The following is a 16,564-nucleotide window of genomic DNA, read 5'->3' on the forward strand; positions in this document are numbered from 1 at the left end:
TCTGTTTTTTATGGGATCAAATGTTCTTGTGCCCTGTTCAGGACCTTACATAGAACTTCAGAAGTGTTCTTAACCTTCAATTTCTAAAAACAATGAACTGCATTGGGAAGACGTTTGAAAATATGTGAAATAAAATGGTACATGTATGTCATCCATTCTGGAGGGGTTTTTTTTTGGTTGTGTGATGCTTGTTGATTAAAGAAGCTCATGGAAAAACCCTAAATTGTCTATAAAAAGAGGGAGAAATACATGACAATATTGAAAAATCACACTCTATCTGATTAAGCCATAGTGAAAATCATACATAAATATCCCAAGCCAGTTTAAGCTTGGGTTTCAGCTGCTTACTAAAGTCTATCTATTGTGAGATTTTAAAAACATAGACAGAAAATATGTTATATCTGATGTGAACCACACAAGTCACAGCTTATTTCAAGCATGCATGCAGACATGTATGCAATACTGTGGGATAATGCCTAAGGAATCAAGACAACATGCAACTTTCTGGCTTTCTGCTCTTGGAAAGCAAATAGTGTTCTCTGAACTCTGGTTACAGCTTGTTTTATAGAAATAAACTCTCCTTTGGTAATGATGAAACATTCATTTGCCGGTGGATGAAGTTATGGGAACTTGTATTTTGAAAGAGGAGGTCAAGGAATGACTAAAGGAACATGAAACCCTGAAGCCCATTCTCAACTAATGCATCGAAAGTATTGTATGTGCCAACTTTATGTCAAAAAAGTGGTATAGAAAAAGCAAAATAAAAACATGAACAAAGCCACCAAATTCTATTTTTTAATATAAAATTCAAATTTAATTCACTTAATTCAAGTAAGACAAAATTTACCTCTCTTTCATCCATATTCAGCCATTGTTTTGGATCATCTTCAGTTGCTAAAAATGCAATGAGTTCCAAAGCTGTAAGTCTAGTTTGTCGTCTGGATGATACAAAAATAAGAACTGGCTTGGCTGGAGAATGACTTCTAATGGCTGTTAAAACACAAAAGAAAAATCATACAATGGAATGCAATTTCTCATTTTTAGTATCACCTTCAGCAGCTTCTTCTCATAGTGTCAATATTGTTATGAAAAATATAAAATAATTACATTTTTCTTTTAAATTATTTCAAAAATCTAAAATTATAGCAAAGTCAACTTTCTTGGAACGGGAGGGAGTGGGGGTTTAACAGTCAATACAGCAAAAGAGGAAAGCAGTCAAAACGGCCTTTTTTTAATGCACAAAATAAAAAGCTCCAGCTTTTAGCACAGTTTTATGGGTTGAAAAATAAAGTTTATAATGGCAGCTGTTGACATATGCATAATTATATTCTACCAAACATATGGAAACAAAAACTCTTCCTAAATTATACTGCTACGGTAATTTGAAAATAGAAGTATTAACAGCATTCCTTCAGGTATAGTCATACACACATACTATTTAAAAATAAAAAAATACTGAATGTAAAAATAATTATTACTTCTTGAAAGGTTAGAATGATACTTGACAATCTACTTTTAACACAAATGACAATAAAACAAGTAGGAACATAGGCATCTACACGTGTATACATATAACAAATAACAATACTGACATTGTATCTTCATATAGAAATCAATACATCTATTTCCTGATAGAAAGCTTGACAGATAATGGTTTTTTGTTGTTTCAGGAACAGGTGTGGCTGAACAGCTCTGGACAGATTTATAGTTCATTAGTGTTTTTCTACAATGCTCTTCTTTGAGGTGTAAATAATCTGAACTGCCAAGATTGGTCTCTAGTCTCCAATCAATACTTTGCTTCTGTCATAAGGCTAATTAGATCAGCTAAAAAGCCACCTCACAACTGTCTCCTTCCAATCAACAGCAGTTCACAACCCAAAATTTATTTGGGGACTTCCTCTTAATTGATATAATAAATATTCCTTATGGAACCTACACAGTACATGCTTTAATAAAATATGAAGGTGGTTCTTAAATTTATCCTTTCCAGTGTGAGAATCAAAAGTTGAAAACAGAGACATATTTGGATGCACTAACATTTCTGAACTTTATGGCTATGCTGTGAAATTAGAATTATGCAAGCTTAACTTGATGTCCAATTTCTGTTTACATTTTTTAAAGATCCCATTAGGAGCAAATCAAGTGAATTAATACTGAGAACAATTTACATGTTGTAAATCTCAATACACTAATAGGAAAATATTTTCACAGTGTCAAATGGTAATAGTAATTACTGTCTAAAATATATTTCAGTTGCCTTCTGTGCTGTTAGCTCTTTAAATGTAGAGGGCCCACACATAAGCCATGTTGTTAAAAAGACATTCTTTAAAGATACAAAAAACATGTATTATAAATTTGTCTGCTGATAGTATTAAGCGAAAGAGGTAGCTAAGGCTGCATACCCTGAAAGGCTGGTTTGTTCATGCTAGCCATGCGAGGACAATAATGCTGGCCTGGGAAACCTTGTATGTGAACCTCCAATGGAACTGGACGCACAGATGGCCTAAAGTTGAATAGCCCCATCTAAAGAGATAAATAAGGTTATTTTTTCCAAGCTTAAGACTGTAGATATTTTAAAGATAATGCTCAGAGGTTCAACTGTAAGCATCATTTACGTACTTGATTAATATTTAGCCAATCAGCTAGATCCTTGGCATTGGCTAATGCTGTTGACAGACCAACTACTCTGACAGGCTTCTCTGTGTGAGATGAGATGAAATTAGTCCGAGATACAATAACTTCCAGGACAGGCCCTCTCTCATCCCCTAGGAAAACATAAAAAAGAAGATATAGATATACAGCTATAGATAGGTGTGGGAGTGTCAACTAACAATGCCAACATATTTCAGTTCCAACAATAAAGATCAAAGCAATTCCTACCTAGCAGATGTATCTCATCTATGATGAGGACAGAAACCTTTTGGACATAACTTCTATTCTGCCAGCTTCGGCTGATTCCATCCCACTTCTCCGGTGTCGTAACAATAAGATCAGCTTGGGCAATGGATCTCATATCAGGAGTTACATCCCCTGTCAACTCTACAACCCTGTAAAAAGAGTCAAATGGACATTGTGAAATATTAGAACACACATTTTTATCACTTTGTAAATGGTGACTTGGTCCTGAATGTTAACAGGAACATGAGGAACAACACTATTTGCCCTGAATGTAAGGGTGACACCACAATAATATTCCTAATACTGTGTTTACTTTCACCCCTTCCCAAAAGGAGTACATTGCCATCCTAATGAATGCAATTCCTTTCACAAGCAGGTCCTAGGCTGCTGTAATTAGGAGGGAAAGATGGCAACATAGAGGTCCTAGGTAAGAAAATGCATGCTATAGGAGAGAGGTTTGCTTAATTTTCTAGCCAAATCAGAATGCAAACTGCAAAAAGTCTAGAAATAGTTTGAACTGTTTCATGTGCAGTTCATAAGGTTAAATCAATAACACAGGGAGCTTTTATTAAGCTGGATTTGTATGCATACATATATTAAGAAAGAAATATTTAAAAAGTCCCTAGAGCTTGTTATCTGTACATAAATATATTCTTAAGAAAACAGTTTTTATATTTCATGGACTGTATGTGGTATTATGGTAAGGAACATTTATAAATATACCAAATTTACACACATTAATATTTATGTATTAGTTGAAAGTTCTCAAGACTGCAGCAAGCAGGTATCAAGGAAATAAACCTTCCCATCTCTATTGATTACTGAACTTCTTTTTAAAAGCTTACTTTTTACCAAGCTTTTCTTCAATCCTAATTTTCCAGTCTTCAATTCTTTCCCGCACCAGTGCCTTAAGGGGTGCAATATATACTGCCTACAAAACAAGTCACATCAAAACAAGATTAAAATATATAAAATCACTATAATATACAGTAATTATTTATTTAGATTTCAGGGCCTGTGTTTAAAGCTTCACTGTTATTGATGTTAAACTAATATTGATAAAATTATTTCATTCTTCAAAGTAATTAAATCCAAGTGAAATTAAAGTATAAAAACTGCTTTTCTGATACCAGGTAAACCTTTTATTCTCTAGAATACCTAGTTTTAACATATTTGGTTTTGGGGGGTTTTTGCAGTACTTTTTTCCCTTAACACATTTTACCTGTTTCGATTTCATGTCTGTCTTTCTAATCATACTTATCTGTGAACTACCAAGAAAACAGTTTGATGCTATGGAATATAGAAATATTGTAAAATAATGACAAATTCCATCAGTCATAATTTTTTTAATAGAAAGAATCCCCCCATCCCTCATTTTAAGCAGGGTTTTTTTCACTTTGGAATTTTTCATTAAACACACAACCTCAGATAAAAAGTAAGTCTTATGTAATATTACTGTCTGTTTTTCATTTAGTCCTAATGAAAATCAGATTACAGAAAACAAACATTTCTCAGAGAAAAAAAAATGTATTGCAAACCTTTGTAGTGGGATAATTATTGAAAATTCTGAAGATGGCTAATTCTGCTGCAACTGTCTTTCCAGAACCCGTGGGTGCTCCAAGTAGTACATTACTATCTGTGTGATATAATGTATGGAATATCTGAGTCTGAACTGGGTTGAAATGAGTAAATTTGTACAGAGCTTCGTATTTGGGATGTCCTAAAGCTGTGATGGGTAAAGGCTGGAGGTCCAACAATTCTAAAAATGTAATAATAAATATTAATTAATACAAAATATTTATGAAAATCCCAATAAACATATAAGGATTCATATAGATAGATGAGCATGAAGATATAAATTTCTGGGTTAATTCATTCTTGAAAGCCAGTTTGGTGGTGTGGTTAAGGCACCAAGTTAAAAACTGGCAAATGTGAGTAAAGGCAAAATAATTAGCATTATGCAACAAAAGAGACGTGACACATTATCATATAAAATCACACAGATTCAACTAGAACCATCTGTGCCTAAATCTTTGTATTAAGTTTCTAATAGTAACTAGATATGTTTTTTAAAAGTATTTTTCTAGTATTACGTTTGGAGGTGTCTCTTCATCAAACACTGAGAAGTTGGGCGTACAGAGGTTGGAGTGCGTATATAGCTTGACTCTTAGTAAATTAGCAGAGAACTGCAATGATTCTGTTACACAGATGCTTTCTTTGAAGTTTGGTTTGGCTCAAGATTTCAGTACCCTTTTCAGGATTCTTCACAGTAAGGTATGGCTGGAGAGCCATAAAATTTGTGGAGGCTTCAAGCCTTGATATTCTTAACATACTTTTCATAGATACTTTAGAACTCTTTCATCATCCTCTGCTAATGCTGTGATTTCTTGGGATCTGTCAGGGGGGGGGGGGAAAGGCCTTTTTCTTGATCTTTGTCTAGCAGGACCTCTCTGCACTTCATTGTTTCAGAGGAACCAGATGGGAATGGCAGTCAATTACCATAAATCCTCACAAGTCTCCTATTTGCTGATGTGTAAATATCTTTTTGCTTCTTTTGAATAGTACTCATTGACCAGTCAATTAGATAAATAGGTACACATGTTTAGCCAGACAGATTAGATACAGAGCAACAATACCAAACACAGCAGATACACATATGAATTTAAACATTTAAAAAGAACCCCACATATATCACGTGACATGAATATTCTGAAAGCATTCTCTAAGCTGAATTGCAAATGAGCTAGGCTTAATTATAATAGAGGTTACAACAACAACAATAGGCATACTGGTATATAGGTCTTTGGTGAACAAGTTCATGTGCCACTGTTTTTTTTTATGCAAACAGGCTATGCACCACCTGTTTCTAGAGAGTTTAGAAAATGGTACAAAGTAAAGTAAATTCCTACTGTAAGGCATCATTAAGCAAACAAATATAGCTATTAAAAATAACAACCTCACTTTTTCCCCATTTGTGGTACAAATCAATGATCACATAAGAGTTATTTCAGAAAAATACTGCGAGTTATGAGCTAATACAACAGGCTTAAGAGATGCTGCCCTCCATTCTTTTTTAAATTATATCGGGCTAGTCAGCTTGGGCAATAGGGCAGATTATTTATAAATTACAACATACATACATTCATCCACGATAGATCTCACTGATGTGGAGAATCAATGAAAATCTAAACTATAAACAAGTAGAAAACCCCTCCCCCAACACTCCAATATTTAATACTTGTAAACAACTTAAGAAATAAATTCTATATAATTATGCAGGAAAGTAGTTCTCAATACAATGTTACCTGTATGAGGTGGATGTCTCTCTGGCAGAATCAGATGCTGGAAATTAATAATGCATACAGCCTCAGCTCCTAGCCATCGGTCAGAGACAGCACGAATATAGTATTGAGAGGGCAATGGTTCAAAAATTGGGATTGTAAATACTACCAGTTGAGTTTCTTTTGCAATGACCTAAGGTTGAAAAAAATGAACAATTATTTCTCTTCCAGTGGTTAACATGATGATCTGTTTTATTATACAGATGTACACAAATAAGGAAATAAAACAGGTATGGAAAAAAGTAGCCTGAGTTTTGATAATGAGACACATAGATACTTAATTCTGTAGAAAAATTCTATTTTCAAAATTTATGGAAAATTGTTCTATTGCTAAGCACATTTGATTTGTGCTTAGATTGTAAGCCGCCCTGAGTCTTCGGAGAAGGGCGGGATATAAATGGGATTAAAATAAATAAATAAATAAAATAAATATTGGAAAGTCTGGGCAGAAGATGAGTCATGGCATTGAATCAACCATTATGTATGACTGTCTTAAAGATTGACCAAATTGAATTTGGTCTTCCTAATTCATAACAGTGGAGATATCTTCAACTTAGGATTCACTCACTCATATATTATTATGTGATAATGTGATATCTTTTCAATATAGTGTAATAATGGATATAACCAGATTTATGGAGAAAACTTTAAATGTTAAATATATTGCAGTAATGTTGAGCTATGTACCAAAGTTATGTAATCTGACTGCTTAACTGGACGTAGGGATGTAGTGGACATGGGGTAGTGGTGTGGTGGCTAAAAACATCATACTGAGAGGTTGGAAATGTGGTGTCGTTCCATAAATCAAGGAATAGTTGTCAGAAAATATGATCTGTCTGTTTTGGAAAAGGCAATATTATTACTAATCAAAGGATGCAGCAATATATATTACTGTGTCAGAGATTTTGTGATATTATATAATAGTGTTTTATAGAATCATATTATACAGTGTAATAATTAATAAACCAATGACTATTAATAAGTATAAAATATATAAGGTAGATTTTTTAAAATAAATCATCTTAATTCATATTTAGTGTGATATAATACTTGTATAGGGTTGGGTTTCCTCCTATTTTTTCAAAGCACTGTAAAAAAATAAATATGAAGTTAGTGTTTAGGAAACTATCCCATAATACATGTATTCTATACTGTTATACAGCATAGATTTACCTGCTTTTTTTGAATAATAAAATATTCTGAATGATAAATGTGATCATTGGTAGGATCTTCCACCCAAATCCACCAGGGCTCTCCACCTGTTCCATGCACCTATGAGGCAAATTAAATACACAATGTTACATATACGTTCTCTTAAAAATGTCCCAAATTTATTTATTTATTTCACTGGGCTTATATGGTACTCCCATTCGTCTAACTGACTCTTGAGTGTGACATTACCGACCTATGTGAGACTGGTTAAAGTAACAAACATAATCAACATTCAACCATGTTGATAATAAAATATCCCAATGCTGAGGAATATGCTATATGTTACAACTCAAGAAGCTTGGAAATTTCTGAAAAGTAAGATTATAAAAGCCCAGTCTAGCACAATACAAATGAAGAAAATAACAGCTCTCAAAAGAAACCAGCATGGCTGCATAAAGAACTCTCTGATAAATTGAAAGAGAAAAAGGACAAGTATAAAAAGTGGAAAGAGGGGCACATAACTAAGGCAGAATATCGGCAAATAGCTTGAGCCTGCAAAGATGAAGTGAGGAAAGCTAAGGCTCAAAATGAACTAAGCTTGTGACAAAAGTAAAAAACAACAAAAAAAGCTTCTTTCAACATGAAAAAACAAGAAAAAAGTTAAGGAAATGATTAGTCCATTAATGGGAGAAAGTGGCAAGAAGCTGACAAGCAACAGGGTGAAAGCAGAACTCCTTAATTCGTTTTTTGCATCCGTCTTTACACAAAGAGAAAAAAACAGTCCAATCTATCAAAAATAGTACCGTAAAAAACAGATTAGAAACACAAGATAGGCAAGAAAATGGTAAGTGAGCACCTGTCTACCCTAGATGAGTTCTTATCACCAGGACCAGATGGATTATATACCCCAAGGTTCGGAAGGAACTGGCAGATGTGATCTCAGAACCACTGAACTATATATTTCAAAGATCCTGGAGCACTGGGGAACTACCAGAGGACTGGAAAAGAGCTGATGTAGTTCCCATCTTCAAAAAAGGGGAAAAAATGGATCCAGGAAATTACAGATCTATCAATACCTGGGAAGATTCTGGAAAAGATAACCAAGCAATGAATCAGCGAACACCTAGAGGCAAACAAAGTCATTACCAAAAGCCAACGTAGGTTTGTCAAAAACAGATCATGCCAGAGAAATCTAATTGCATTCTTTGACCAGGTGACAAAATTAGTGGACCAGAGAAATGCTGTGGATATAATTTACTTGGACTTCAGCAAGGCATTTGATAAAGTAGACCACAACTACTACTTGATAAGATAGAAAAATGTGGGTTAGACAGCATCACCACCAGATGGATTCATAGCTGGCTGACAGGCCATACTCAGCATGTGGTCCTCAATGGAACTGCACTACATAGAGGGAAGTGTGTAGTGGGTTGACCCAGGGCTCTGTTCTAGGCCCAGTGCTCTTCAACATCTTCATCAATGATTTGGATGAGAGGATAGATGGGGAACTCATCAAATTTGCAGACGACACCAAGCTGGCAGGAATAGCCAATACTCCAGAAGATAGGCTTAAGATACAGAAGGATCAGGACAGACTTGAACATAGGGCACTATCTAACAAACTGAAATTCAATGGTGAAAAAAGTAAGGTTCTACATTTAGGCAAGAGAAACCAAATGCACAGTATAGTAGAGGTGGTACCTTGCTCAATAGTAACTGTGAGAGGGATCTCGGAGTCCTAGTGGACAATCACTTAAATATGAGCCAGCAGTGTGTTGCAGCTGCCAAAAAAGCCAACACAGTGCTAGGCTGCATTAACAGAGAGACAGAATCAAGATCACGTGAAGTGTTAATACCACTGCATAACACCTTGGTAAGGCCACACTTGGAATACTACATCCAGTTTTGGTCACCACGATGTAAAAAAGATGTTGAGACTCTAGAAAGAGTACAGAGAAGAGCAACAAAGATGATTAGGGGACTGGAGGCTAAAACATATAAGGAATGGTTGCCAGAATTGGGTATGTCTCGTTTAATGAAGAGAAGGACAAGGGGTGACATGATAGCAGTGTTCCAATATCTCAGAGGTTGCCACAAGGAAGAGCAAGTCAAGCTATTCTCCAAAGTACCTGAAGGCAGGACAAGAAGCAACGGATGGAAACTAACTAAAGAGAGAAGCAGCCTAGAACTAAGGAGAAATTTCCTGACAGAACAATTAATCAATGGAACAACCTGCCTCCAGAAGCTGTGAATGCTCCAACACTGGACGTTTTTAAGAAGAGACTGGACAGCTATTTGTCTGAAATGGTATAGGCTTTCCTGCCTGAGCATGGGGTTGGACTAGATTACCTCCAAGTTCCCTTCCATCATCATCATCATCATCATCATCATATTTTATTATATTATTATATTATTATTAATCTGTGAACAAATCATTTTGATAAATGAAAGACAGTTAACTAACCATGAGGTACATTTGAACCCTTATAATATAGGAAGCGAGGGCTCTGCTTTCTACTTACATGCCCTCACACACAATATGCTTATTATAAATGCTGCACTACATGGAGTTCAGACCACAAATGATGAAATTTAAGTTCAGATTGTTTACAAGACTGTTTAAAATGAACATATAGTAACTGGCAACAATATAGTCCTATTAGTGAAAGAGTGAACCTGAAGATGGAGAAAGTGAGATATACACCTCTCCTTGTAGAAAGGTTACAAGTGGAGTAGGGATGTGGGATCAGGCTTCTGCATGTTAACCTGGATAAACTAACATGCATAGCTTAAGATAGCCAGTATGGCAACCATAGTTTCCATTGTACTTCCAAGCTTACTGAAGCTACTGAATTATAGTACAGTTAAGAAACGTATTCTATTGTTTACTTAGAACACATCTGAAGGTTTTTATGAGGTAAGGAGAAACAGCAGAGCCTCCAAAATCCCTTCCAGCCCTATTATTACATATCCTATAATTTACATCTAAATGAACCCACATTATCGGTATGCCCTGCAGACTTTATATTCTAGGCATTGTTACCTGATCATTCCACTTGAAATCTGGAGTGATATTTAACCTAACTCTCAGTACAGTACGAGTAATTGGCTGGATGGTGGCTTCTACCAAGATAGAGGGAATTTGCTGGACGCACTGTTTGACCTTTAATCCAATATTTACATGGTGAAGCATATGACCTGCAAAATAATATGAAACGTGAAACAAAATAATGTTTATAAATATCTAAAGCAGGTGAAGGCAAAGGAACTTTTTTTGCTTGTCTTTTATGGTTTCAAGGCTATCAGTGTTATCTGACTGTTACTCTGACCAGCTTTCCCCAAATCAAGGAGAATTCTCACTGTACAAGCAGATCACTGTTTTAAAATTCCTGGGATCTCTTGATGAGGCTGGTCAGTATATACTGTAAAGTATTAAACTAGATGACCCAACAGTCAGATTAAGACATATTTTTAAGACCCTAAGCATCAGGTAGTACACGTCAACTTAAGTTCGGAATATTGTGTGAGAAAAATATTTTTCCAACTTTTAAACCTTTAGAAGTTGGCTCTACAGTAGAGCAGCAAGTGAAACAGAGTGTTAAATAATGAGATGCATTCATTTCCCCCCCCCCCCCGCCCCCGGCTCCCCTTGCACCCTACCTATTTCATCTTTCCTCATGTCCTTCAACTTATCAATGGTGAGATTCTTTTGTTCCAGCTTGGTAAGGACTGGTGGTGGCAGGACAGGGAACTGCCGCAAAGGGCTGACCCAACCCCATAGTCGCTTGTCGATAACCTTGCTGAGATTTAGCAGTCGGTATGTCATTGCCGGCCATCGCTTACGAAGGGATACTTCAAAAAGAGCTCGAACGATACGTGCAGCATTCTGTCAAATGAAGCAATGATAGCACACAATATTACATCTATTACTTTGCCACTGTTATGTTCACTGGCTTGAATCAGATAGTCACAATGATAGCTGGCATTCGGGATCTTCTCTGTTATGGAACTTACATTATGAAAATTTCTACAGAAAGATGTAACTGGGAGTTTCACGTTTTCCGACAGAACTTGGTTCTGCATGACATTTTCAGATGCTAGCCGGCACCAGACAATTCTTTTTCTTTTGGCAGTATACATGATAATTTTGTTTTACATTTGTTCATTAACATATTTTTTATCTTTATACATCACTTTGAAACAGAAAGAAGTCTCCAAAATGATGATAATGATATATTATTATTATTATTATTATTATTATTATTATTATTATTATTATTATTATTATTATTATTATTATTATTATTATTAACAACAACAACAACAACAACAACAACAAAAATCCAGGTAGCCACTGAAAGAATTGTTGGGTATATTCTACAATTCTTACTTCTACATAACAATATTCAGAATCAGCATGATTGCTGAATTAAGGGAACATACTCTATAGCCCTTTGCAGCACTTATGGATTTCATTAGAGACAGACAAGTACCTTGGTACACAAGGTATTACTCCCAGCTTCCAGTTCTAAATTGCTTCACAAGTTAGAACAGGCATGTCAAACACAAGGCCCGGGGGCTGGATCCAGCCCGTGAAGTGGTTTCATGTGGCCCGCGAAGCCATCCTGGAAACAGTGAGGGAACGGCCCCCTCTGCCTTGGCCCAGAGACCCTCAGATCTGTCCCACTCCTGCCCAGGCCCCCATAGGCACCCTTGATGCGAACGATGTAGAGCTGGCCACGCCCACCCAGTAGGCCATACACACTCTAGCCACGCCCACTCAGTAGGTCACGCCCACCCTGGCCATACCCACCCGGCCCCCTGAGGGCAACCGCAATGCTGATGCGGCCCTCAATGAAATTGAGTTTGACACCTCTGATTTAGAACATAAACACACAGACTTCTGGCTTTCTGTATATGTTGGGTAAGTCATTGGTAGGAGAAAGAACTAAGGTTTACCTGTGCAACATAAGCAGAATCTGAAATTAGGGAAAAGCTATCCATCTCTCCTCGGCTAACATATGTTTGCAGAAGGATATTTATTTTCCCGTAACTGTTCTCCACACCACCAGGTGCAGGAAGTTCACAGAAATTGCTCAGCATGGCTTCCAACTCTTCTATTTCTTCTTCTCTCACCTGAAATATAAATTAATGGACTTTGAAAAGGCTGGTGCAACTTGTTAAATCTTCCACACGCAAATTAAATGTCAATTATCTCTCAATAAATGTGTTTTAAAACATTCTACAGTTTCTGAAAAACAAGTCTCCCAGCACTGTACTTAATGGACCCTAATTGAAACAATCTTAATAACGTCACAATTATACTTCATTATGCATCACCTTTTATTAAGATTATCATTGACAGATAAAAATGTACCCCACAAATTAAATATTTTGACCATGCCATCGTTCACCTGATAAGATTTCCCTTTTTATCTGACCTCTAGTCTTTTTGGATTAGGGCAAACTTGAATTAACTTTAAATGCATTCATTAAAATGGTACAGTTTGCATGGGGCATATTATGTTTTTAGCTTAAAACTCTGAAGTACTATGATTCATGATATTAAGGCTTTCACTGTTAATAAGATTAAGATTTAATATAACTAAAGATGTATTCATATCTACAGTTTGAATAATGCATAGTATTCCAATTTCTCATTCTTACTTGCAAAATAGAGATGAATTTACATATTCTTTGATTTCCTGAAATGTTTTTAGCCTAAAACCTGGTTAAAGAAGGTGCATGTTTGCACTTGACAGGAATCACTTGAAGGCCATTTCCCTCAAACACTGATCATTTATGCAATATGATAGCTAAGAAAAAAACCTCACAATAATTTTCGGCAATTATTTTTTTCACTCCCCATCTTTCATCTTAAAAGAAACTCAGTTTTGTTAACCACTGAATGATTGCATTTTATATGTAGGCACATGTTGTTAGTTCTGGTATGGAAAAAAAAATCAATGGTCAATCAGGCCAATCAATGGCTTGATCAGAAGCACCTATTCTATTCTTCGATCATGTCAATTTTGCTTATTAGAAAGAAGAATTTCGTTGCCTACTGGTCAGACCATGTATCCCATTTCAAAACAGATGCAGTGGTTGTTAATCTTAGTAAATAAAAGCAAAGGATCTCCTACCACATTCTTTAATTCTTAAAATACTCTTAGAAGGCACTTTTTTGTGTAATACTCTGAGATATACCAATTATGGATAAAATTAAATCAAATTTTTAGTGAATTAAAACCAAATCTAGTGTATATATATATATATATATATATATATATATATATATATATATATATATATATATATATATATATATACACAAAAATTTCTAGTTTGAAATGGCCCTTTTGATAGTTCCACACTTGGAACAAAATGTGATAATTTTCAAGTGCGTTGCTTTGATAGTTTCAAGTTGTAATTGGTTTTATTTTCTGCTTATCACTAAATTGTCCTTAAAATTTCCCCCCAGCTTTCATGGACATTAACAAGAAGTAACAGAGTATGTTTAAATATAGGTTCTGCTGATTTGGAGAACTGGAACACTATTTTTGTTTTTGGCAGTGTTAACTATTATGCATGCAAGAGTTCATACACAGTACAGCCACAAATCCAGTAACCATGATATATATATATTGCTGTATTTGTACCTGTAAGGCAGGCATGCTGCCAAACTCCTTCCAATTAAGTACACCCAGTAGATAGGCTTTGGTCTTAGCTGCTCTCTCAACAAAAATTTCAGAAAAATAAGTAACATTTTTGCTGCTCTGGTTGATGCAACTGCACCTTATCATTTTTTATGTATTTATTTTTATTTAAAGATCAATCTTCCGGAGCCTCTCCTAATGCAAACTCTGGTATTCATTATAATGTCATGAACATCCCTCTGTATCTTTTATGAGAATGGGAGACACAGACAGAGAAGAGTGTATGTAGCTGGTTTAATTCAGTGCTAAATTACTGTACCCAAGATACACAGATCCCCCGTGTGTATAAAACATGCTTAGATGGGCTTAATTCATAAAAGTAACCATTTCAGAAAAATCACATTTCACTGAAAACAGAGATTCAGAAAATAAAATAAAATAAAATAAAAACATTCCACCTTCAAGCAAGTTTAGTAGTACCAAAGCTATGTATATTTGCTTTACAAGTGATTGTTATATAAAATTGAGAAGCAGGGATTTTATGGCCGTACCTGACCGGTTCTAGTGACTGAGAAAAAGGAAAAGGGACAAGCAGCTGAAGAAGTTGCAGAAAACTAAGATCATCACTGAGATAACAAATTCACTAGAATAATATTACGTACAAACATTTTCCAGAAATTTCTGATTCAGATTTTTGTTTTGTTTTAGAACACTGTATCCCTGACTAAAAACACTTCTAGACACATTTTAGAAGACTCTTTCAGGACACTCACAAGAACAAGTTTTTAAAGAAGAAGAAGAAGAAGTGTGAAACATTCTAACCTTGATTTGTTCAAATTCTTCGGCTTTGGACACAATAGCAAGAATGTCACCTTCTGTTTTATGAGCATCAAAGTGTTCATTGAAAGTCTGCAAAATCAAGAAACATCAGGTTGCTGTTTAAAGCATTATTTACAAATTACACTCCCCTTCCACCCACTGAATACAGATAGGAAGGAACAAATTGCACAGCAAATAGCAATTGCCATTAGAAAAAAACGCACACACCCTTTTTAACTTTGAAAACAAATGGACAGTTTTCATATACTATAATTTAAAATGTCAGACTGAACTCTGCTAAGTCACTGATTTCCAGAGGGTTTTTAACAAGGAAAAACAACAACCAACCTATTGATATTAAAAATAAATTTAAGCTACCCATATTGAAATGCAAACTGATTAATTATTATGGCAAAAATTTACTGATATTAAGTCTATTGAAAAATGAAACAAAAATTGAATAAGATTAATAGAATCGTAACTTATAGAATGTCTGAAATTCAGAAAAATAAAGGCCATCACTTTTTAGAAGTACATTGCAATTTCCAAAATATGTGTATACTCTATGTAAACATACTAATAGACCTTTTATGAATATAAATGCTTCCTATATATTATTTTATGAAATCATTCTTGTGATTTTAGAATCCTCCTTTATTACAAAATGTGAACTATAATATAGATCTGCAATTACTATCTCCAAACTGCTGTTTTAGACCTCTAATCAGACACAGGGTTACAAATTACTCCCTAAAGAAACACAACCATGTTGTTAAATATAATACCATGCTTTTGCTTCCTAATATACCAGATTATAGAGAACATTACCTCAATTGTGTTATATTTAATGTAGTAGTGGCTTGCAATTCTGCCTAAATCAGTTGAAGAAAAAAATCCAGTTCTCTCTTCAAACCGAATCATCCGGGCTTTATCCAATTTTCGGCCAACTTCAATCACCAACTGTTCTCTGTGCTTCTCTAAACTTGGATCCATCTGAAAAATAATCAGGAATTGCATGTTATTATGGATGGATGGATAGATTTATAAGACAGAAGGTAAATATGATTTTGTCTTCTTTTTTTCCTACTCCTTCAGCAAAACACATAGCGATGGGTACATTTTAGTGGGTTTTATTGTGGAATTAATAAAGATAAATGATTGATTGAGAATACTTGGAATTAAAATATTTATTAAGCTAATCTGATCCTCTTATGGTGATAAAATGTTAAGAATACCCTAGTTTTTGGAGCCCAAAAGGAGACAAAAAATCTCAAGGTACCGGTAAATTAAGAAAAGAATGGATAGAATTGTAGGTGATTTTGAGGGCTAGTGCCTTATTAGTCCTAACACTATTGTTCTCAAAGATACTGGATTTTAGGCTTTCTCTTTAAGAGTGAATCCATCCTTGTGAAATAGTGAGAAGGGAAATCTTTATTTGCTATTTATTTCTGGCAGGCTTAGGAAGGCCCTTTCTCCATTTATTTTCTAGTTACAATCAGACACAGTTGCAAGATCTGTGTATAAACTTAACACTAAAACTTTAGATTATAGAACTAATATTATTTTTCTTTTTGTGCCTGGTCACTCTGAAACAAAGGAGGGCATTTCTCTTTATAATGCAAAGTAGGATTATTTTCAGCAGGGCATACATGATAAACCTTTCATATTTAGTACTGTATGAGGAACTTTGAGCGTTTC

General features: G+C 35.0%; 1 protein-coding gene across 1 annotated transcript in view; it reads right to left on the minus strand.

Moving 5' to 3' along the window:
- ASCC3 (activating signal cointegrator 1 complex subunit 3) overlaps window positions 1-16,564 on the minus strand; it is a 231,550-nt gene that overhangs the window by 92,182 nt on the left and 122,804 nt on the right. Inside the window, exons 18-30 of the mRNA XM_081312640.1 lie at window positions 15,695-15,859; window positions 14,870-14,956; window positions 12,351-12,527; window positions 11,052-11,277; window positions 10,435-10,589; window positions 7,413-7,511; window positions 6,204-6,372; window positions 4,437-4,657; window positions 3,744-3,829; window positions 2,881-3,047; window positions 2,620-2,765; window positions 2,403-2,523; window positions 848-990 (exon numbers count right to left, since the gene is read on the minus strand). Coding sequence (XP_081168766.1) covers window positions 848-990; window positions 2,403-2,523; window positions 2,620-2,765; window positions 2,881-3,047; window positions 3,744-3,829; window positions 4,437-4,657; window positions 6,204-6,372; window positions 7,413-7,511; window positions 10,435-10,589; window positions 11,052-11,277; window positions 12,351-12,527; window positions 14,870-14,956; window positions 15,695-15,859 — 1,962 coding nt within the window. The remainder of the gene's footprint in view (window positions 1-847; window positions 991-2,402; window positions 2,524-2,619; window positions 2,766-2,880; window positions 3,048-3,743; window positions 3,830-4,436; window positions 4,658-6,203; window positions 6,373-7,412; window positions 7,512-10,434; window positions 10,590-11,051; window positions 11,278-12,350; window positions 12,528-14,869; window positions 14,957-15,694; window positions 15,860-16,564) is intronic.

This window comes from Vipera berus, assembly GCF_964194415.1.
Source record: "Vipera berus genome assembly, chromosome: 1".
Taxonomy (NCBI): Eukaryota; Metazoa; Chordata; class Lepidosauria; order Squamata; family Viperidae; genus Vipera; species Vipera berus.